General features: G+C 35.8%; 1 protein-coding gene across 1 annotated transcript; it reads right to left on the reverse strand.

Moving 5' to 3' along the window:
- Positions 1-764: 764 nt before the first annotated feature.
- On the reverse strand, positions 765-16,412 carry LOC140162978 (uncharacterized). Its single transcript, XM_072186302.1, has 10 exons — positions 16,364-16,412; positions 15,232-15,362; positions 13,875-14,029; positions 11,930-12,080; positions 10,051-10,100; positions 9,367-9,502; positions 7,384-7,575; positions 6,073-6,256; positions 1,466-1,909; positions 765-1,052 (listed from the first exon to the last, which is right to left on the reverse strand). Exons 2-10 carry the CDS (start codon positions 15,358-15,360, stop codon positions 892-894), a joined length of 1,602 nt encoding a protein of 533 aa, XP_072042403.1. The 5' UTR covers positions 15,361-15,362; positions 16,364-16,412; the 3' UTR covers positions 765-891.
- Positions 16,413-23,685: the final 7,273 nt, after the last annotated feature.

The raw sequence follows: 23,685 nt of genomic DNA on the forward strand, positions 1-23,685 counted from the left end.
TGAAGACTGTGAGGTCCAAACAACCCACTTCCAGTTTAGCTCAACGAGCTGTTATAGGAAGCCACCCACTAAAGACTGAAGGCTAGTATTTGATTCCTAGTATACTGAAGTGTTGTAAAACTATTACCTGGTTGAGTACCATTACAGATAAAGTGGTTCATTGAGTTATGCCAATGATGTGAAGTAGATCCATTCATGGTAGAATTCAAGTAAGTACGTGTCTTCAAGTGGGTAAATCAGATGATTATTGTTCAAGGAGTGAAGATTCATAGGCAGTAAAGCATATAAGCTTAGATGCAAGCTAGCCAAAATCCACAAAGCATCCAAGAAAATCATCATGAAATTACTCCATTTCAAAGTCTCCATTTCCAACCAAATTCAAAATAGAGAACAAGCATGATAGTAACTACCGTAATAGTCACAAAATTTGTAGAACAGTCACAGTCCTCTATACAAGTAAATCAACAAAAGAATGACAGAGCATCATCATCAGTGGCAGCAGCTCAAGACAGCGCCCTCAGAGACAAGTGCGTTTAAACGCAGCAAATATGCAATTTACGTTTAAAATACGCTCTTGCCAAAGGTTTACTGCAACATTTCTGAAGCAAATTAGTGAAGCAAACTATATAATATTTAGAATTTTTTCCTGTTACATGCACCACGTAGGGACATGCTGCATATTACACCACCAGTACTTAGCATGCCTGGTCTATTCTTATAGTCGTAATTTGTTACTTATAAACACCTACTCACCCTGTTTTTGCCACACTTGCAGGCGTTTCAGTGGAAGACTTGCTGCGCAATGAGGAACAGTCAATGTCACGGGCTTCAGAAAGCGTGTACCCTCCGGTTCTAGCAATACTTTGGGTGCAATAACGCATTGCTCATCCTTCATAGGAGGGTGTTCTCCTCCCATATGACAGAAACTGTCAGTTTTATTTTTTGTCCCTTTGCAACAGCACCATGTGGTATCTTCAGTGACACTCCAGTCTTTTCAACAACCACTTCTCCACCGCTGTGATCAATGTCTTCGGATTTCTTGTCACTTGTGACTGAAGAATATAATGACAACAATTACAAATTTTGAGATTAGCATACATAAGTAGGCATGAGAATGAATTATTTTGAGAAAACCTGAAAATGATGAAAACAATAACATGAAATTGGCTAAAAACTTATTCTTGTGAAAATAAGGATGTGTAAATTCACAACCCATGGTTAAAGCAGGAGCGCAAGAACTTTAACCTGCGGACGGATAGCTACCAACACTGGATGAGTTATTTGCACTGTGACATAAACATGAGCTATTATATAATGACAACCAAATGGACCTATTTATACTTGTTGATCATATGGTGGCATACTTAAGCAAATATTTTTTACAAAAAACTTTGCTTGACCCTTTTTAGTGAATGATACCTCTTAAAACATGAATCATTTATTTGGAGTATGTAGGTTCACTTACCACAATGTTTCTGGCCTTTTTGATCATTCTGAGTAAGCTTGAGCTCCAATTTAGACCCTTCTTTTGTAGCTTTTCTCCTCATACTGTTAGTAGTCACACACTTTGACACCTTTGCACGGAACTTCTTACTTTCAATTTCTTCTTTCATTTTTTCAAATGTACTCTCGGTTGGGACTATAGCATTCAGCTTCACGGAACCTTGTGCAACAGAGGTGATAATAGCTCCAATAGATGCAAAAGCATCACACAACTGTTTGAGCTTGGACGACTTATCTAATGTCCACTGATTTATATGTACATGAGGCACAAATGGCACAACATCACCAGACACACGTGGCACAATGTCCAATCCCAATGTTAACTTATCAAATGTTTGACGTTGAAATGTTACCACTGTAGCAGTTTTCTTGTCACTTGTGATTTCAACTGTGAAGGTAGTTTCTTCTAGAGATGGAGACAACAGCAAAAAAAAGTAATAATAATCACATTGATATTACAGGTAGGTATTAGTCTCAGTAGTCAAGTTGAAAGGCTTTTCAGCAACTGACAAGGTTGTCAAACAAAATGCTTGGCACTGATATATATATCAGACAGCAGTCTTCTTGAAACAAGTTTGTAGGATATGAATAAAATTTAATGAACTGATCCATCTGTATATTTATTTATTTATTTATTTATTTATTTATCGCTCCTTTACACTTAAAGTTGAGCACTCTCTGAAGAAACTTTAGTTCATTACTTTGTATATATATATATATATATAGCAATTAAATGATGTTATCCTTTGAGTTGGCCCTGCAAAGAACATTAGTAAATTATATGGTGAGCAAAATATGTCTCTGCCAAATTACTAAGTCAGAAAAAAGATGTTTGTGGAAGAATTGAAAAATGGCAAGAAACAGGTTTTCAGGGTAGAGAACGGGTTGAAAATGGTGATGGTGCTGTTTAAAAGCATGTACCTGTACATTGAAACATATATTAAATTTTCATCAATTTGCAATCGATTTGTAGTATTTTTATATTCAATTGGTTGTCGAAAGGTCTAAAATCACGCAAAGAAAAGAAGCATTTTCACATAATTTAATGGGACGCTGAATTGGTGGTTTGCACCCTTATAGTGCTCAGCACTGTGTCGAGTCGTGTGATTTCGGTGTTAAAAGCAAACTTTCACTCGATTTTGTCTCTTGTGGGGGTAAATAATGGGAAAAAAGATGTTTCCATTTTTTTATTTCGTGGGAAGTGGTAAAATCCAAGATGGCCGCCAAAATCCTATAAAACTGACTGACATATGCAAAAAAAAGCTATATATCACTCTCAAAATATGCTAAAAATGTAAATTTCAAACACTGGAACTATGTAGGCTTGTGTCAGACACTCAAAGAAAGATTTAATATTTCGGGGTAAGTGGTAAAATCCAAGATGGCCGCCAAAATCCTATAAAACTGACTGACACATGCAAAAAAAGCTATATATCGCTCTCAAAATATGCTAAAATGTAAATTTCAAACACTGGAACTATGTAGCCTTGTGTCAGACACTCAAAGAAAGGTTTGGGGTAAGTGGTAAAATCCAAGATGGCCGCCAAAATCCTATAAAACTGACTGACACATGCACAAAAAGCTATATCGCTCTCAAAACATGCTAAAAACGTAAATTTCAAACACTGGAACTTATGTAGCCTTGTGTCAGACACTCAAAGAAAGATTTAATATTTCAGGGTAAGTGGTAAAATCCAAGATGGCCACCAAAATCTTGTAAAACTGACTGACACATGCAAAAAAAGCCATATACCTCTCTCAAAGTATGCTCAAAAACTCAAAGATAACTTTAATATTCTAGAATTATGATTATTATTCAATATGGCGACCAATATGGCTGCTTATATACTGCTTAAATGTATATAAATGCATGAGTTTGTTTTTATGATCACATTTCCAAGTGTATAATTATGTCTTTAAACCAAAAGCACAATGTTTTACATAACCAGACCCCTTGCCAGGTCCAAGATGGACAACATATCAGATACAGTACCTACTCATGGCACTAGTGCATGGTTATACACCACCAATAGGCCTGGGCGATGCATGGAAATGATGAACTATTTGTTTGCGTGGCATCTGAGAAGACTGTTTAAAATCACTGTATTGACCAAGTTATATTGCCAAAAAAGTACATTTTGGGTTTTGATACTTCGAAATGGTATATTTTTCTCATTATATGACACCTTTTAGCATATATTCGCTCTATCTAATTAATTGCATCTTTCAGCTTCGAGGGCGCAATGCCATTTTGTTTGTGGTTCAGTGCATTTAAACAACAAAAGTCTCATTTCAACCTATGTCGAGTTTTTGATCATTTTTGATCATTAAATAATCTAGTTTCACCTGATATTGGTGGCGTTTAACTATATTAAAGCAGGTGAGAGTTCTAAATTTGAGAAAATTTCACCCGAAATCAGCCATTTTGCCATTGACAACAGTGTAATGGGTTTAGGGGTTTAGACTGCGTTATCCTAGATTCACGTCCCTTATCGGGGTTAGGGCACCTTATCTGGGGTTTAGACTGCATTATCCTAGATCCACGTTCCTGATCTGGGGTTAGGGCACCTTATATGGGGTTTAGACTGCATTATCCTAGATTCAGGTCCCTTATCTGGGGTTAGGGCACCTTATCTTGGTTTAGATGCCTTATCTGGGATTTAGACTGCCTTATATGGGGTTTGTGTTTCTTATCTAGGGTTTAAGGTGCCGTATTTGGGTTTTTTAAACTGCCTTATCTGGAGCTTACGTCCCTTATCTGGGGTTTAGATGCCTTATCTGGGGTCTAGACTGTGTTATCCCCAGTTAACATCCCTTATCAGTGGTTAAGGCAGCTTATTTGGGGCTTAGACTGCATTATCCTATATTTACATCTCTTATCTGGGTTTAGATGCCTACAGAATGGATCTGGGATTTAGACTGCCTTATGTATGGTTTACATCCCTTTTTTGGGGTTTTACATCCCTTATGGTTTACATCCCTTATTTGGAGCCTTATGGGGTTTAAATGCCTTATCTGGGGTTTAGACTATGTTATCCTAGCTTTACGTCCCTCATCTGAAGTTAAGGCGCCTTACCTGGGATTTAGATGCCTTATGTGGGATTTAGATGCCTTATCTGGTGTTAAGGTGCCTTATCTGGGGTTTAAACTGCCTTATCTGGGGTTTACGTCTCTTATCTGGGGTTTATGTCTCTTATCTGGGGTTAAGGCGCCCTATCTGGGGTTTAGGTGCCTTATCTGGGGTTTACGACCCTTATCGGGGTTAACGATCCTTATCTAGAGTTAAGGCACCTGATGTGGGGTTTCGATGCCTTATCTGTGGTTTATGTTCCTTATTTAGGGTTAAGGCACCTTATTGGGGGTTTGGACTGCTTTATCTGGAATCTATGTCCCTTAAGCTGGGGTTACGGCGCCTTATCTGGGGTTTAGATACCTTATCTGGGGTTTAGACTGCGTTATGCTAAGGTTAGCCCCAGGTAAGGATCGTAAACCCCGGATAAGGCCGTATAAACCACTGATAAGATAAGTTAAAGGCTAAATTCTGCATTTTAGTGGTGGTTATTTTTAAATTTTGGCGGCCATCTTGGGATTTAAAGTCCTGTGCTGTTTTAGATTATACCAATGGATTTCTAGACCCTGTAAACATGGGTATAGACACCAGCATCATACTTCTAGGACTTTCTGCACCCGAGATATAGCCAAATTAATTTTCACTGGCGGCCATTTTGAAATTTGGGCAGCCATTTTGGAATGATAGGTCAAAGGCTGTTGTAAATGACTCTATTAGATTCCTTGACCCTGAAAACATGGGTATAGACATCAGAATCGTGCTGCTGGGTGTTTCTCTGACCAAGTGATGGTGATTTTAAGGGATTTTGGCCGGGATTTTGGCGGCCATTGTGAAAAACGCCCTCTACCAAGAGTTCCCCACACCTTTCGATGGTGCAGACCCCTCTCATTTTATTCAGCGTCCTTAAGTCTATAAAGAAACACCTTCAAAACTTCTTGTACTCAACCCTAGAATGGGACTTCCATTCTGTACCCTACTAAAGCGCAATTTATGAGTAAAATATGGCAAATTTTCAATCATGGCGGCCATCTTGGATTTTAGGCACTAAACGGTCTTTAAAAAAAATGCAAACATGTTTTATTTCAATCTTTACCTTTCAATGTAATGAAATCAATTGAGAAATTGCTTTTAACAAACAAATCGCACGACTTCCCCTTTGTTCAACATAGTGCTGTGCACTATTATGAGTCCCGCTTATTATGAGCTGAATATATTTTGGCTTCATAAAATATTTATAATTATAACAAGCATAATATCAGGCATGAGAATGATCATCCATGAAAAAACCTGAAGTGTTTGAAAAAGGCCTGAAAAAGAGCATGAAATTGGGCTAATAAGGCCAAAAATGGGCTGAAATTAAAAGAAAGTGCTGAAATTTGGACAACAAAAAAGCCTGAATTCATGTTTAAACCTGAAAATTCTCATGCCTGTAATATGTATAGTATAATAGTGTCCCTGGAAATCAAACTACATGTAATTTGATTTTAGCATATACTTACTGAACACTTTTTTTGCACGTGCAAGGACAGCAGCTTTGATGTTTGAATCTGTGATCATATCTTCAGGTGTGTTTCCATCAAAGTCAGGCTCATCAATGCTGCATCCATTTTCCAACAGAATTGTTACTATCTCAAGGTAGTTGCCTATATCTTTGTTCAGCTCAGCATCTGAGATTAATGGAGGCTAAAACAAATATTCATCATTTTACTATTTCAATTCAAAAGTTTTTTTTCAAGAAATGTAGACAGTACAGGTACAAATATTCACAGAGTATTTTTTTTTACACTCTGTAAATATTTTTGCTTTGCATATTGCTTGTTCTTGATGCCTTGCATAAAAATAGACTAAACAAATTGGAATCGGTTGAGCATATTGGTCCAGAGTTTTCCCTCTGAGTGACATATGGTGGCATCTGAGCTCTCAATGTTTTAGACTCACCAGTACACAGGGCATAACCAGGATGGCAGACTGCCTTGAACCATTCACAAAAATATGCAGGGAAATTTGGACCGATTTGGATGCTCTTGTTCCTGCAATCGGGAACTCATTTATGACCAGGCGTTTGCCGAGGCTGATTATGCACCTGAACACAGTATTTACGTCGTGGGCAGAGTGCAAGACTATTGTAAGTGAAGTACAATGTAATAGCTACCATTTGCAATATTTCAATAAATGTACTTACTTCGGATCAATAACACATGAAGAACACCAACTACATGTAAAGGTTATATCGACAATATCGTGGGTTAGCTTACAGGCCATCAGGAAAGTAGTACAGAACATTAACAATTTACCATGAGGCCAAGAAAAAAAAATTGTTTGCTTGCCCTCAAATGAATTTTAACAATGGGGTCGGTCGGTCGGGATTTCTTTTTTTTTTTTTTTTTTTTTAAATTACTAGCAAGACTCTACTGTTTGTACTAAGCTCAAAATATGAAAAAACAGACAATTTTGGTGTCAAAATGAATCAACTAACATTACAAATAACTAAAATGTAGAACACAAGCTCTGAAATACATTTTGTTTACATCTTCAAAATGTAAAAATTTGAAAAGAAAAAAAAAAAACTTTTTCAGGAATTTCCAAAAATAGGGTCGGTATTCTTTTGTACAGTAAATAGAAAAAAACCCACTTTTTTTCTGATTCCTAAAATTAGGGTCGGTCGGTTGAGGGCATCAAGCAAACAACTTTTTTTTTTTTGGCCTGAGGAGATTGTCCTGCAAAATAGGTGCTTTACATAAGGCAGCTATTACATTCTATTGCACTTACAATGGTCTTACACACTGCCGACGACATGTAAAAGTATTTACCTGAGAGATATCACTCTGAAGCTTCATACAGGCAAGGTGTAAGCATGTTTGTCCATCAATATTTTGGATAGTCACATCTGCATTGCCTTTGACAATGAGTTTTTTCACTTTTTCCACATCACCCGCTTCTCCTGCTGCTACTGCAACTGGGGTGTTGCCATACAAATCCCTAGCATTTATGTCATAGCCTTCCTGTGTACGTAATATATATGTGACGTGTCATGTCAAAAAGAGACACTTTTGGGCAGGTTATGAATTTTGAGGTATTTACATATCTTAAATATAGAGATATTTTGCTCCACAATGCCGTTTTTCCCAATGAAATCGAACATTCCTAAGCGAAGATATTGAGTTCGGAAGTTATGGTATTATAAAATTGGTAATTGAGATATCGGCCTTAAAAATATTATTGACAATGTTGAGAGTAGGAATTAACTTGTCTTAAAATGTCTCAAAAAATACAAGATGCCAGTTATATTCCGGTCTAAAACTATCAGACAACATTTTTAACATTAATAACATCACAAATTCGCAATAAACACAAATTGTGAAAAAATCACCCACCGGCAGATTTTTGGCTATTTCTCCATTTACGATCCTGCCCAAAAGTGTCTCCTTTTGACATGACACGTCACATATAACAAATCAAAAAAGATCTTTCTATTGTCTTGATTTAACTTTAATTGTATTGAAAAATGTGACAAAGTCACAAGTCTATATTATCTCCTTCTATTTTGGTGCATAAATCATACTTACTGTTCTAAACTTGTTCTAAACTTGTGAATATACAGACGTAATGCATTTTCTCAATATTATTAAGGCAGAACATTTGTAAGGGAAAGTCAAAGTCTGAGCATGAAATATTTGAAGTATTGATTTTTTTAAAAACATTTTTCTATCCAAATGAACAGGTACTGTAGGTTACATACCACTAATAGGCCTGGGCGGTACATGGAAAAACGAAAAGTAACTATTTGTTTGCATGGCATCTGAAAAGACTGCATTAAAATCGCTGAAATTGATCAAGTTATATCTAACCAAAAAAGTACTTTTTAGGGTTTGATGCTTCAAAATGGTATATTTTCTCTCATTATATGACATTTTTGTTGTAATAGTACCAAAATTCATACGCATACGGCTTCAGTTTTTAGTAAATATTCACCCTACCATATTGTAACTTTCAGCTTCGAGGGCGCACTACGCCACTACCATTTTAAGGTGTTTACGGTTCTAAAACAAGAAAAGTCTCAGGTCAATCTATGTTGAGTTTTTGATAATTTGGCATCTAAATCATATAGTTTCACCTGATATTAGTGGCATTTAACTGTGAGAGTTCTGAATATGAGAAAATTCCACCCAAAATTAGCCATTTTCCCATTGAAACCCGTGTAATACATAATTAGTGGTATTTAACCTATAGGGGTTATCAATGAGGTATAAATACAATAATGCATTTTTGTGTGTGATATATGAGAATATATTACATGAGCCATGAACTTAGGTGGTGGAAGCGGGGGTGGATGAACTGATGAGACATGTCCCTCCCCTAATTTTTTCTAGGGGATTATGAAAAATGTTCTCCATGGAATAAATCGACCAGAGTAGTCTGTGTATCCGCCTTATGTTTCAGACCAAAATAGGGCAAAATTACAACATTTTGTCAGTGCACTCCAGGGAATGGCCCAGCAAATACCAAAATCAACCTTTACTTTGGGCAAAGATAAAATAGTCTGAATTGAAAAATGTTTGCGCACTTCGTACGCAATTGGTCCAGAAAAAGCGGCCCAGAATCTGCTCCCCCTAAATCGCCACTATGGCCATGAAAATATCAAAAAGCCCAAGATGAGGTTGGCATTTTCATGGTGAAAGCGGTATTATTATTATAGGAAAATACAAGAAGAAAATCAAAATGAGATCAGAAAATCAATATGAAAAAGATTAGCAGAAAAGAGGTACTCTATCTCTTACAACCATTTATCTTACCTGACTGAGGATAAGTTCAATCAAATCAATTTTGGCTGTTTCAGAAATTGCAGCAATGTGAAGCAGAGTCATCTTTTCTTTCTTGTATGATCTCTTAATGCCATCCGGGTCTCTCTTCAAAAGTTGCTCAAAAGCACTATTAATACAAGATCAGCAAACTATGTTGTAAAATTTATATAATATATGCCCTATCCATGATGTGATAACATCATCTGATATTAAATTAGGCATTTTTTGAACCATTTTTGGTGCAAATTTCTCAAAGTTGGTCAAAAATTAAAAAAAAAAAATGGATCCTAGATATTTTTATCTATATAGTTATTAAAAATTGATAATTTTTTTTTTTGTCACAAATGTTTTGGTTACATGGTCTGAAAAAATGTGGGCAAACAAAACATCTTTTAGATGATTTTCTCCAAAAATGAGCATTTTTGCACAAATTTGACCTCACAGATACATCAAGTATTTGCCATATTCTAAATATCATTCTAAATATATATTTATTTAAGTATATGCCATTTATTGTGGATCAGTACTTCGAAGTGCATGCTCCATTGAATTTGTGACTTAATATAGCCAACTTGACATATCTACCCCATGTGTTCATTGTATATCAATTGTCCAAATAAATTCACCTGGGATTCTTTTCTAGGACTCACTGTATTTGTTAAAGAAACTACTTACTACGCATTCCCTACGGTTGCAGCAAATAGCAGTGCATCAAATCCCTCATTCTGTAATAGCAATGGTAAAATAGCTAGTAAAATAATCAAGGCTGGAATGCTTTAGTTTGTCAACTTAGACCCAGAAAAAAAATAAGCATCCCCTCAAAATTGCCTAATTTTCAGTAAATTGAAGTGTATTGATCATATCAATTCGAGTTAATGGGTGCTAAAGTGTTGATGACATTATGAAATAGGGTCAGTCCATGTCAAATCAACCAAATTTCGAAAAAATTCCCAGGTGGCCCTCTCAGATTTTGATGAAAGTCCATCCGAATAATCTATAGTGGGCACAATTAATGAACACTCACACAAATTTGGTCTCATAGTCCATGTCGTTTTCAAGAAATGGCCCTTTGAAGTTTGGTCCGGAGAAGGTCTTTAAAGTTTTGGCACTCACAATTGTCATTTGTGATTTTACCCACTTTGGTAGCTCATAACTTCTTGTTCTAAACAAATATAAAGCTGTAAAGTTGCATTCTAGCTAACCTGTCATATTTTCAGAATGATCTAAATTTCAGATATCTGCTTTCCTTTTTATGGTGTGCGGTATGGGCGAACTTGAAGTACAGGTATCTGGAGAGGGGAAGCAACGAGATACCCCAATTCACAGCGGCCGCCGAGTGCGAATAAGTAAATATTTATTTTGGAAGGTTCGTGTTTGTTTTAAATTTGGATATTTTTGGTGATATTGGCGACATGTCTTTAGACTTGTCTGTCACAGCATGTGAAAAAACACCATAAAAGGCATGTTTTTAATTCAACTTAATTCATTAGTTTGGCCAAATAGTGAAATTAAACTTTTATTGTCAGTTAGTACTTTAAATGAATAATTAGGATTGAGCTGTGTTTTATTTGGCAGAAGTTGATAATATTTTTTGATCTCAAAAAATTAGTGCCGTATTTTCTGGAATGGGGAGTAGATGATGCACCTGTTTAAAGTACATTGACAAGAAAGAAAGAACAGTTTACCAACCCAAAATGATACAATTATACAAGACAAAAAATACACACAAATCCAGACCGGCACACAACCCAACTTGAAAATAAAAAGCAAGCGAATGTGCCGGCATGGGATTCGAACCCACAACCTTCCGATCTCTAGACTGACGTCCTATACATTAGACTACCAGCTCCCACTGATCAACGGTGGTTAAAACTTGGTACTAATGAAGGCAGTCCAGGTATACAATACACACAAACCAATATAATGCAAGTACACAAGATCATTACTGATGCTTAATTGTTTCCCCAGCATAATACAAGTAGGTAATGTGGCTACAAATCATGCACAAGAACAAATAAACACAATGGGGAACGATTGCTCACTGCAAGAGGAAACTGAATATAATTAATAAGATAGAAAGAACAGATTACCAACCAAAAGTGTTACAATTAAACGAGACAACACATAAACACAAATCCTGACCGGCACACAACCCAACTTGAAAAACAAACAAACAAGGGAATGTGCTGGCATAGGATTCTAACCCACGACCTTCTGATCTCTAGACAGACGCCCTATATCTATATATTGTTTTTATTGGTTATTTTGCTACATGACTTGGCCACTTCTGCCTTTTCAATGACACTGTTTGATCATTCTCACTATTCACCTAACATGTAATAACCTAGCATTAAGTTTTACGAGTCTGACTAATGTCAATTATTTCTTTAAAAAGCTTAAAATTATATTATATTTTTTTATAATAATTACCCTAATACTATTATCCCCTTTTCTTTGTTTGACTGTAATATAACATATTAACAGAATCTCATTGATTTTATAGTCGGGAACCTTTCATTCTCACTAGCTGGTAGTCCACAATTCACCAACCAACCTGATATTGTATATCTTCTATCTTGCACTTGGATATAACAGCATCCAGACATTCTTTTGAGCCACCGATAACTGCTGCATGTAATACAGATTTGGTTTTGGTTACCTGAGCTCCACTTGATAACAGATATTTCAGCATCTCATCATCACACCTGGAAAAAAAAATTCAAATGACTACAGTAATACCAGATCAACTAAATGTGACACCTTAAAATTAGTCAAAAAGTACCATATGGCCATGTGTCTTGAACTTACCACCCACAAAAGGTGGTGGTGTCTCACTCATTTGCATTGAATGTTACTTTAAAGGAAATCTGTACCATAAACTAATCAATGGCTAATATAGTTATATACCCCTAAATTAAACATACCAGACGGTCTATATGAATTTCGGAATATTCCTAACAAAGAAAAAGCACTTTTAATCCTTCGTTTCTGCGATTCATGGAAGGCGCCATGATAGCTGCTTGCGAATCCTTTCTGCCACAAGCGGTACAGTGTAACCTTTCACACAGACCCGTGGCGAGCGTGTGTTGCTATGGCATTCGCGACCCCACAGCGAATTTTGGTTTTTAGTGCTGTTTTTACTTTTCGTTCTCAAAAGACATTGTTGATCATAAATATTACTTAAAATACATTTTTTATGTTCTTCTGTAGTTTTATGGGTAAAATTGTCGCGTTTTCTTTTGAGCGAATGTTGAATCTGAACTTTGGTAGTATTCGCCGTGTCACCAAAGTTCACGAGGGACGAGGCTGGTGGCACGGATTTCGCTGGTTTCAAAATCGGGGTACCGTTACAGCGTAATAAAATACATCGGGTATCAATATGGCTGCCACCATGGATTACAAACTGATCGCTGATTGTCGTAAGGAATTAAGAATTTCTCCTTTATTTGGACGTATATAAGCTTGGGACGTTTACTGTTAAATCGTTTTTTATTATGCAACTATATAGCCATTGGTTAGTTTATGGTACAGATTTCCTTTAAATGCCCAGAACTTTAGAACAAGTATGAGCATGGTCTCATTTTTTAAAGCTTAAACTTGCTGTCATAAACTGTGTAAATGGCATCAATTAATTTTGTTATACTTTTCAGATACTGCTAATATGTCTGGAAAATCAAGGCGGTGGAGGTGGTGGCAGTGGTATGTGTTAAGTCTATGGGAGTGACAAAGAAATGCACCCATTTTATTGTTAACTCACAATACAATGAGATACCAGGTTATTTTTTTCTTGTTTTGAAGCCTAAGCATTCCAAAGCGATTACTTACTTCAAATTTTATATAATTACCTAGTTGACCAAGTTATTGTTTACTCTTTAAATATGTACATTAATGAATTAATCACTTTTGAGAACAAAGTCACAAAAGTAGAAAAATAATAGTTTTGAATTCAGAAAACATAACAATAGGGGCATTTGCTTTGCTTGCACTTATGCTTCAAAATAACCGAAATGAAACAGTATATATAGGTCTACTGAATGTATGTTTTATACAGTAAAAGAAGTAATATTCCGTGGTTGGATATTTGTTTAAATGAGCAAATATAATTTTTATCATGCAACAAATGGATTAAACTTTGCTCAGCAGTGCACACTGATGTCTCAATATTAACATGCCATGATGTGTGCACGCCCTATGCACTGTGGATATAGTGAGGAGATGCTGTATCGATTTTAATAAAGGTCATTGCTAAACAATTACAAAGAATGAATGGTTGGGTTAACAATATGGGCCAGAATTGGGGAATAATCAATAACTAATGGTACAGTCGATACAGTCCATAGTGAAAAGATATTCAATAACTTGTTATAAGAGGGCAGCTCACCCAAAATTGCTGGTGCCTGGTGTACGCCGACATATTTTACTCAGCCTATAGCAAACAAAGTGTTGTTTCACCTCCGAAGTACTTAATCTTCAAGTACAAATATAATTTATATACATACCTTCTTGCTGCAATCATGGCTCCTGTTATGCCATCTACATTTTCTATGCCTACATCTGCTCCTGCATCAACTATAACTTTGACGACATCAAGCTTTGCACTGTTACATGCATTCATCAAGGCTGTGTTCTTCCCATCATCACTCAGATGATCAACCTTTGTTTATGACAACAGTTAAATGGATTAATATCACCAATTGAACAAACTAAGAGCTAAACAGCAGATACATATCATTGACTCTACCTACATAACCAGTTGCCTTTGATAGATTTTCGGTCATTGTATGGACTCATTACAATTTTCTAATGAGCCATTCAATCATGTGGGAGCCAGCCCATAAACCTGCGGTTGTTTTAATGGGATGTGATATTTTTTATCTTTGCCCAACCTTTAATAACCCTAAATCTGTGATGATGCCTTTTCATGATTTGAGAGTTGACTATATTTCTATCTCAACGGTCAGGCTGAATAACTTTTACAAATCTTCACCTATCATCAATCCCATTTATACTATTTTAGCATAAATTGGGATTGATGATAGATGACAATTTTCATCCTAGTCAGGAGATTTGTCAAAATGAAATCAGCCTGAAGGTTTACAAACTTGTCTGGATAGAAAAGTAGTCAAATATTTTGCAAAACCATATGTTTTAAGGGATCTAGAATGAGCGTTTATTGGGTTTCGACAGTATTTTTTGTGGGACATGAGAGCACCTCAGACCTATCGAATTGCATTCTGAATACGAAGCATGTCTTTCTGATATCAAATAATTGTCATTTTTTGAAAATCACAGTATAATACAAATTTTATGACAAATTATAAAAATTTGATATTGTTCAAATTTTTATATATAACAGTCCTCGATGTAAATTATATAAATCTAATGATATATTCTTAAAGTGTCTGTAGCTGGGAGGAAAAGCCGACGGTCAATTGACAATTTTGACCTTTCATATTGAAGATATGGATTTTTTTCCCAAAAAAGACCTTTTTTTTTTAGTGTTTTGGAGAAAAAAAATCCATATATTCAATCTGAAAGGTCAAAATTTTCAATTGATCGTCGGCTTTTCATCCCACCTACATACACTTTAAGTATAAATCATCAGATTTATAAAGTTTACCAGTACTGTTAAATATCAAAAATATCAATTTTTAATGATTTGCCATAAAATGTGTATTAAATTGCGAATTTCAAAAATCAAAATTATTTGATATCAGAAGGACATTCTTCGTATTCATAATGCAATTCGATATGTCTGATGTGCTCTAATGTCCCAAAATAAATACTTTCCAAACGTTCATACCCCAGCCCTTAAGTCCACATCTAAATGTTGTTTTCAGCAAATCTGTTCCTTACCCACTTTGGCTGAATCTTGAGAATAGCTTCTGTTTCAGCTTTGTTACCCTGAGATGCAGCAAACAGCAGACATCCTGGAGTATAATAGCTTGATTGGCTTCTCATTCTAATAGACAGGTGGAATTCCATTCCTGAAAGAAAACAGTACATTTTTAAACTCACATGCTTTAGTACACCAACTAATGTTGATGTGACTAATGATTGTGCTGAGCATATAGTGCTCAACTTACTTAGTGCTGCATGACTTTTATACAACTGAAAACTAAATTAATGAGCTACATATTGTTTGTACTGCAAGTTGTTGATCAGGGCTTGTAAAAAATGTAGACATGTCAAATCTGACAGAAGTGAAAAAATGTCTTTAAACTGTTGAACTTCCAAAACTTGATTCAGTTTTAAATCTATATAGAGAGTTTGCATTGCAATTACAGTATTTAGTATAAAGGATTTGTGGAAAATACTGACAAAGGTGTTTTCATGTTTGTGATCTGGAAGTGGTAGCTAATTAATTAATAAATAACCTCCCTTGCCACACTGATAAAAGTTGTTTATTTTGCACCTATGAAATATGGGTACCACTATCAGTACTAACAGTGCCAGCAGATATGCACTGATAATGTTAGAGGAACAAACCAAATTTTATTCCTTATCTTTGAAGTCCCACCACGGAAGTTGACAGTAGTCAAGCGTGGGTTGGTGCATGGTGCATAAGATCAGAAAACTTATAAAGTAAAAGAGAGAAATTCAGAGAATCCTGATGGGTACTAAAGTTTGGTTTGGATAGGGTGAGAATTTGAAAGTAGAGCCAGCAGTGCCATCAATATACCAATTTTCAAGAAATTGGGACCCATCGATATACCAAAAGTCCAAATTTTCAGGAAAATTTAACTCAAATTGTCTACTAGTTTTTACAATTTTGGCCAAAATTTGTTGGGAAATTTCCAAAATTTCGGCTACCTACAGTGAAGCAAAATTTAGACAACTTTGAAAAAAAAAGACCCATCCATATGCTAAAGTTTGCCTAGATAAAGGCCAGAAATACTACTTGTTTGCAGCACATTCCCGTATGGTCAATTGTACTATTAAAGTACCCCCCCCCCCCGGATTTCCATATGTATTATAAAATTCTTACGTTTGTTTCTTTGAGGTTGGTTGAATTGCGGCCGCTTGTTTTGTGTTTTCCTTTTGTAAAATCTAGAAATAGTGTGAATGTAGAATTGAGAGAACAAAAAATGAATACAACAATTAGAATCTGATTTCTTAAATAATATCTTTTAAAAGTATTTTACAGGCTGGACAAAAGTATTGTGTTTTCCAGTCACCCGACCATCCCTTCTCAATCCCGTCGACCCAAATATTTTTTTGCTGAAACAAACATATTTTTAAAATTCTGGTGACCAACCAACTAATATAGTACTCAATATTTTATTAAGCTTATAAAAAGTTGTTGGCAGAGATTTGTTCTGAATTCGACATTTATATATTTGATTATAATTACTCTTAAAAGTATAAACTTGGGAAATATTCCTTTACATCATGGTTTACAGTACAGAAAGTGTTTTATACACTGTATACATCTGCATCACTCCCATGACCACTTGACCTCTCATTGGGTGTTTCATATTTAAAAAAGTAAACCATAATATACATATGCTTGAAGAAATTTGAAATAAATATTGTACAAATATCGCCAAAAATGATGTTTTCAATTACCGCTATATCTTAATGTTGCCTCCTGTTCCATTATGTTAGGTCCTGGGTTATCGCTGTCACCTGTATGTTCCATCTTTGGTCCTTGCGATTATTATTTACACCTGAAACAGAAATACAATTCTGAATTAAGATGACATTAGGGATGGGTCACAGGGTCTTAGCTAGAAATTGAGGGTTGCCCATCATTTGAATAAAATTGCCTGTCCTGATTTGACCTTTAAAACAATTTACCAGATTGTCTATAGGCCATTTGGGGTTCAAAGAGTTCAAATATGTGCTGATATGGCCTTGTTCTACAAATGTGGTCTACTAAAAAGGTCAATTAGCTTCTCAAAACATAAAATTTATATTAAATATAGCATACTGTCAAAGGCATTAATTTTGCCCGTCCAGGAGCAAACTCCTGTCTAAATGACAGTGAAATTGTGTAGGTTTTGATTTTAAGTTTCTGATTTTTCACAAATTTTGAGACATTTGTCACATTGTGAATACAAATTGTATCTGATCATAAATAATTATTGTTGAGAGAAGAGAATTACTTTAGTATATAACAGTATGCACATACGGCACCGTCAGCATAACAAAAAAAAAAAAGAAAGGTTTACGTCATCAGAGAGGAATTACCTTAATATTCTAAAGACTACAAATCTGCCACTAATTCAGATTCACTTGAAAAGTGCATAATTAGCTCTTTATTTTAATACAGACAAGGTTCAAATCATAATTTTTTATCATGAAAAAGATGGATTAAAATAGGTGGGAATTGACTATTATTATGTCAATTTGTTTTGATACAGCTTATATGTAATCAATATCATGCATGACTTAATTTTTTGCTTCTGTAGAAAGTGGATTTGCATGTGAAATTGATTCACTTTTAATTAAGGGGGTACTACACCCCTGTCCAATTTTGTGCCTATTTTTGGATTTTTCTCAAAAATCATAGCATATACCACAGATATACTTTTATAGGTGCTGCGGTTCTTGAGTTACATTGTAAAGAGGGCTGAAACAACAACACTTTTGTAAAGCGTACATAACTCATTAACAACAATAAATTAAGCGGGTTTGCAAAGTATACGATTTGTAGAATGAACTTTTGCAAAATATCAAGGTGTTATTTTTCAATAATATATTGATCTAGATAATGAAAATCGATTTTTAGGTTGCTTCGACCAACAATACCTCGTCTACCCTTAAAATTCGATGTTAGATTCTTTTGTGTTGTAAACTGTCATCATTCTTTTGTCTATGTGTAACATGGGTGATAGAATGCAGTTTATAATACCCTTCAAGGCCGCATCATCTCACATTTTAGGTGAGATACTTGGGTACCCGTCACGGCTAATGGCTACCATTGACGAGTAGGAATGCGTGAAATTGGATTCGTCTATACACTAGGCATTTCCCCAGCCCCTTTTCACATGTCAAAAAGAAATCTTTGGAGAGCGAGATTAACCCAATTTTTAGTTCATTTTAGCATTAAAATGCTATCTTTTTTCACGCTCCGTGCAGGTCAGCAAACCAACTTCGTAATTTTTACCCCTTTGAAAAGTAATTTTTTTATCTTGAACTACCGGTACTTTTAGTTCCATCATTCAAGTTGTATTAAATCATGAATATGAATGGTGGGGGATGGGGAAGCTCTTCAGCACCGGTCCATATCAATTTGTAAGCACTGATCTTCAGCAAAGTCATACACTGAATTTACAACTGTATGACAAAACAGGCGAAAATAGTAACTTTTTGCACAAGATTTGCAATTTAAAGAGAATTGGCAATTGCTCATTGAAATGAAGCTAGTATATAGACAACATTAAGTGTGCTCTTTCATTTAATGATATAAAATTTTAAAAATATCGCAAGGAACACTTGAGGTTTTGACTTTTAAAACCTACATTTTGGTCAAAAATTGTGCTTGGATAGGTCTTTTTAACAGATTTACCACATTTGCCTTGCTATAAAGTTAACATTGAATTGGGTTATCTGTTGGCCTTAATGAAAAAAAGTGTTCTTGGGGAACTGTTAGCTTTAGTTCAATATATAAAAAAAAAAAAGACTGAAGGAACACTTGATGAGGTTTTGACAAAACCAATCACAGATGCTTGTTTTCTACTAGATCTCACAGTCCTTATACTATGTAGACTACCCGTAGTCCACTTGCCCATTGTGCATATACTCTGGATATTGTATTTAAGCTTAAAACTCTGATTTAATTAATGTGTGCACAATTGATAGATTTTCACATTTGATCTTTTCAGTCACCCTACTCCCTCTGTTTGTTCGCTTCCCAAGTGGACTATTGACTTTGGATTGTTGTTTACATGCTTAACACGGCTGTCTATGAGCTTTTATGGATGAGATTGTGGAAATCTGGCCTACTAAAATTGGCCATGATGTAATGCATCTTTAAATGGCTTGTGATTGGTCGCCCAGATCTCGTTATGGTTTAAATCCTCCGGGTATCTGTCATTACCATTAATAACTACATGGTACACAAGTATGCGGCCGTTGTGTTGTGTAATTAATTGCATGAACGCGTCAGTAAGTGCATGAGCGGGTCTTGTATTTGCTTGCGGTTAAATTTGATTGATAAACAAGTATGATTGACAGTGTGAGTGTTAGGGACTTTGCCCGTTCAAAATCCCGTTTAAAATTGAAAGTCCATAGTCGATTTTAAACATGGAATTTTTGCGATTAATAAACTGGCAGATTCTAAAATCAGAATTGTTCAGTATTGAAGTGCCAATACAAGTATGACATTATGATATGTTGCATTCAATAATATAAGCCTACGTACACTTTACTGTCACTAATATAATTATATAAACTTTTTCATAACAATTTTATACTAGTATTTTGATGTAATAAATATCAGTATAATTTCAAGTTCAACTGAATGCTTTCATCATGATCAACATTAATAACATTTTATTTATCAAAAATCGACTATGGCATAGTCTATCAACCGTGTAACACAGACTCCGTAGAGACTAGACTCGCTGTACTTGGAAATACTGTATATATTGAGATGGAAACTGTGCGTAGATGCATTTATAAGAGAATCGTTTTGTAGCCAAACCTTTTCATATCGATGCCTTGAAAAGGCCTAAATGTAAAACTCCTGAGCTTGGGAATATACTCCTAGGCCCCCGCCCGGGGCTTTGACACTCGACTCCACCAGGGGATCTAAGGACAAACCCCATTTGAGCTCGCAACATAACCTGCCAATAAAAAATGTCTTATAATCCCTACACGTGAGCAAAGCGTTGGACTGCAGTAATTTCCCCCTAAAATCATTTTGTTGGACCTTCAGCCAAGTTGGTTTTTTTAATTCAATGTTAGGGTGATTTGTTTTAGTGAAAGTGGAAGATTGTTTGTACTTATTTCGTGGGCGTCTTTTCTGTTTTCAGAAAGTAACAAAATGAGAGCAAACAGATTAAGTGTTGGTTTATAATTCAAGAGTATTTAGCAAGTGTCCAATCAGGTAACTAATACGGTCAAGGTCAAATGTGTGATTTTTTAAAAATCTCCAAAACTTGAGGGGGAAACTCGCCTCCAACCAGGTTTTATTGGGGGGGAGGGGTGCTGATTTTGGACTTTTTGGCCAAGAAAGCATAGAGAACCTTTACGCTCGCAAATTATTGGAAATATTGGACCTTGTTTGACCAAAAAAGTTTTTTTATTTGAGTAAAATCCTTGTTTAGGGTTAGTTTCACAAATTTTTGACATCCTTGCTAGGCAGGCCTGTAGCCAGGATTTATTTTATTGGGGGCCGGGGGTACTGATTTTGAAAAAGTGGCTTTTTTTTTCAAAATATGGACATTTTGGACTGGGGTGGATTTGGACATTTTTGGACCAAAAAGGCATAAAAAAACCTCTATTTTTTTGCTCGCAAATGGGACTTTTCGGTCAAAAAGGCATAAAAACCTCTATTTTTTCGCTCACTACGCTTGTAAATGGGACTTTTGAGTTAAAAACAAAGAAATTTGAAGCCATTTAGAAATCCGATTTTCGAGGTTTCTGTGGCGCTTTTTTGGCTCTCACCCAAAGATTCCATTTAAAAAAATGGTCTTGTTCTCACCCAATGACCCCATACTTTTTACATTTTGCTCTCACCGAATGCCAAAAATCATGCTCTCACCCAATGACCCCATATTTTTTACATTTTGCTCTCACCAAATGCCCCTTAGTGCGGAAGTGCCAGCCCTACACCTATATATCCATTTCATATTGAAGTGCCCCCCTGCCCCCCAGATTTAAACACATTAAATTTCCTATTGTCATGATTGTAGGCCTATCCTCATTTTATGTATCCTGTGCTTCAATATTTTGAAATCAATACTTTCCAAACCTGCAAATTAGGCCAAGTAAAATAAATAACGTGTATATCGTCCCCGCCCTCACCGATTTTTGGAGATTTTCAAATATTTTTGTTATTTTTCAGCTTTTTCCTATTTGCTTCCTTAACTTTGTTTCTAAAATTGTTGTGATGAAATGACATGTTTAGAAGTTCTTGGTTATCATTTATAAACACATTGCAAACACTTTCTTCAAGCTAGGGGTAGGGCTTTGGCAGTCAGAATTAATAGGTAAATTTTCACGGGAAAATTTTCTGGACACGCGACACCCATGGGCGCAGACATATTAGCATTATGGAATGTGACCCCGAGCACAGCGGGTGTTCTTCCAATGTATTTGAATAGGAAGAATTCTTCCTTTGAGGCAAAATAAGTTACTTGTCGCAAGTTAATAATGTTATGGTAAAAGTTTCCGTAAATAAATATTTTTTTCCGTAGATAGATGTTTTTGAAATTACGTTTTGATGATATTGTGAAAAAATTAAGATAACATAATATGCAATAAATTTGCAATGCACAAATTTCTATCAAAATTGCGGTCAAAATACAATTCAATTCAAAATTACTAAGACTTGAATAGCGAGGTCACCGCCGGGGTCAGAGATCAGGCTCGAGGTTACACTCACATTGATACGCATTGGTCACGTGTCCAGAAAATTTTCCCGTGAAAATTTACCTATTAATGTTGACTGTTTGGGGAAATAACAAAAATATTAGGGGGCCTCCCCGATTTTATGATGTGCTGACATTTTGACAAATATTTGCAATTGCAATTTTACACAGAAATGAATGGTAAAAAAAATAACACAATAACAAATAATAAGGACCTCCCTCACCAATTTTTGAAAAAGTCCAGGCGATATACATGTTATTTTTTTTTACTTGGCCTTACATTGAATGAATAGGCATGCCCATTTAGGGTAAAGTGGGGCATTAGGGACCCCCATTTTAGTTTTCATCATACCTGAGTTTTTATTTAATGGGGCATTTAAGTGACGCACAGCCTCATCCCCCACTTTTCTCAAAAAAGTTGAGATTTTTATATCACTGGAATACTCTGGCTACATAATGTTTATGTACAAAATATTTCTTGCAGATTAATTTGTTTAGCAAAGATATCGTGAAATTTGAATTTCGTTCTGGTGCACCAGAGCGAAATTACAACTTATATTGTCTATGGGCAGTGTAATACACATCACGAAATACTCCTTTAAGGCCAAGTAACAAAAATATCGTCCCCGCCCTCACCGATTTTTGGAGATTTTCAAATATTTTTGTTATTTTTCCTATTTGCTCCCTTACTTTATTTCTAAAATTGTTGTGATGAAAAGACATGTTCAGAAGTTCTTGGTTATCATTTATAAACGCACGGCAAAAACTTTCTTCAAGCTAGGGTAGTGCTTTTGGGAAATAACAAAAATATCTGGGGCCTCCCGATTTGATGATGTGTTGACAAACACTTTGCAATTGCAATTTTACACAGAAATGAATGGTAAAAAATAACACAATAACAAATAATAAGGACCTCCCTCACCGATTTTTGAAAAAGTCCGGACGATATACATGTTATTTTTGTTACTTGGCCTAATACTTGTTTCTGTTTTTAATGGTTTCACTTGATAGACCTGTTATTCAGCTATGTACCGCAGGAAAAAAAACCTGCCAAAAATGCATTTATTTTCAAACACCATGCATTTATTTACAGTGATGTCAAGTGGTCCTTATTGCCCCGATGGTGGGGCTGAGGCATTGGGTACCACCAACTAGTAGCATGTTTGTTGACCATTTTGAGACCTTTAATCAGGGGCGTAGCAAGAGCATCAGGGGCCCATGGACAAGGAGCAGTACAGGCCCTTTTAACCAGGGCAGGATTTAGCCTACCTTATTGGGGCCCTGGGCCAGGCCAAAATTTTGAGACCCTAACTCACGTGCCGAGGAAGGTAGGCCTATGTGACTCAAGTCAGTGGCCATGCAAGTTTTGGTCTAAATAATGGGGGACCAAGGGGGACTAACATATTTTGTTCAATTCAATTTCAGACTATTTTGGCCCCAGATTATTTGAATGCGTGCGAAGCGTGGAAAATTTTACAATTTGCCCTATTTTGACCAAAAAACATGCTGTTATTGGGGTTAAAAGAAAGATATGCATATAGGGCAATTTTGGGGCCCAAAATTGCCCTGGACCCGAGCCCATCTGGCCCAATGGTATAAAAAGCCAGACCCTGCTCTCCATTATCAGCCCTTATTTAATTTTCGCTTTTGTGCTCGGGCCCCTGAACCCTCGGGGCCCATAGACTTCGTCCACCCTGTCCCCCCCGCTTGCTACGCGCCTGCCTTTAATCATTCTTAAGAAGTTAAGAGATTCTTTTTCAAAAGTCTT

Source organism: Amphiura filiformis, chromosome 10 (assembly GCF_039555335.1).
Source record: "Amphiura filiformis chromosome 10, Afil_fr2py, whole genome shotgun sequence".
Lineage (NCBI taxonomy): Eukaryota > Metazoa > Echinodermata > Ophiuroidea > Amphilepidida > Amphiuridae > Amphiura > Amphiura filiformis.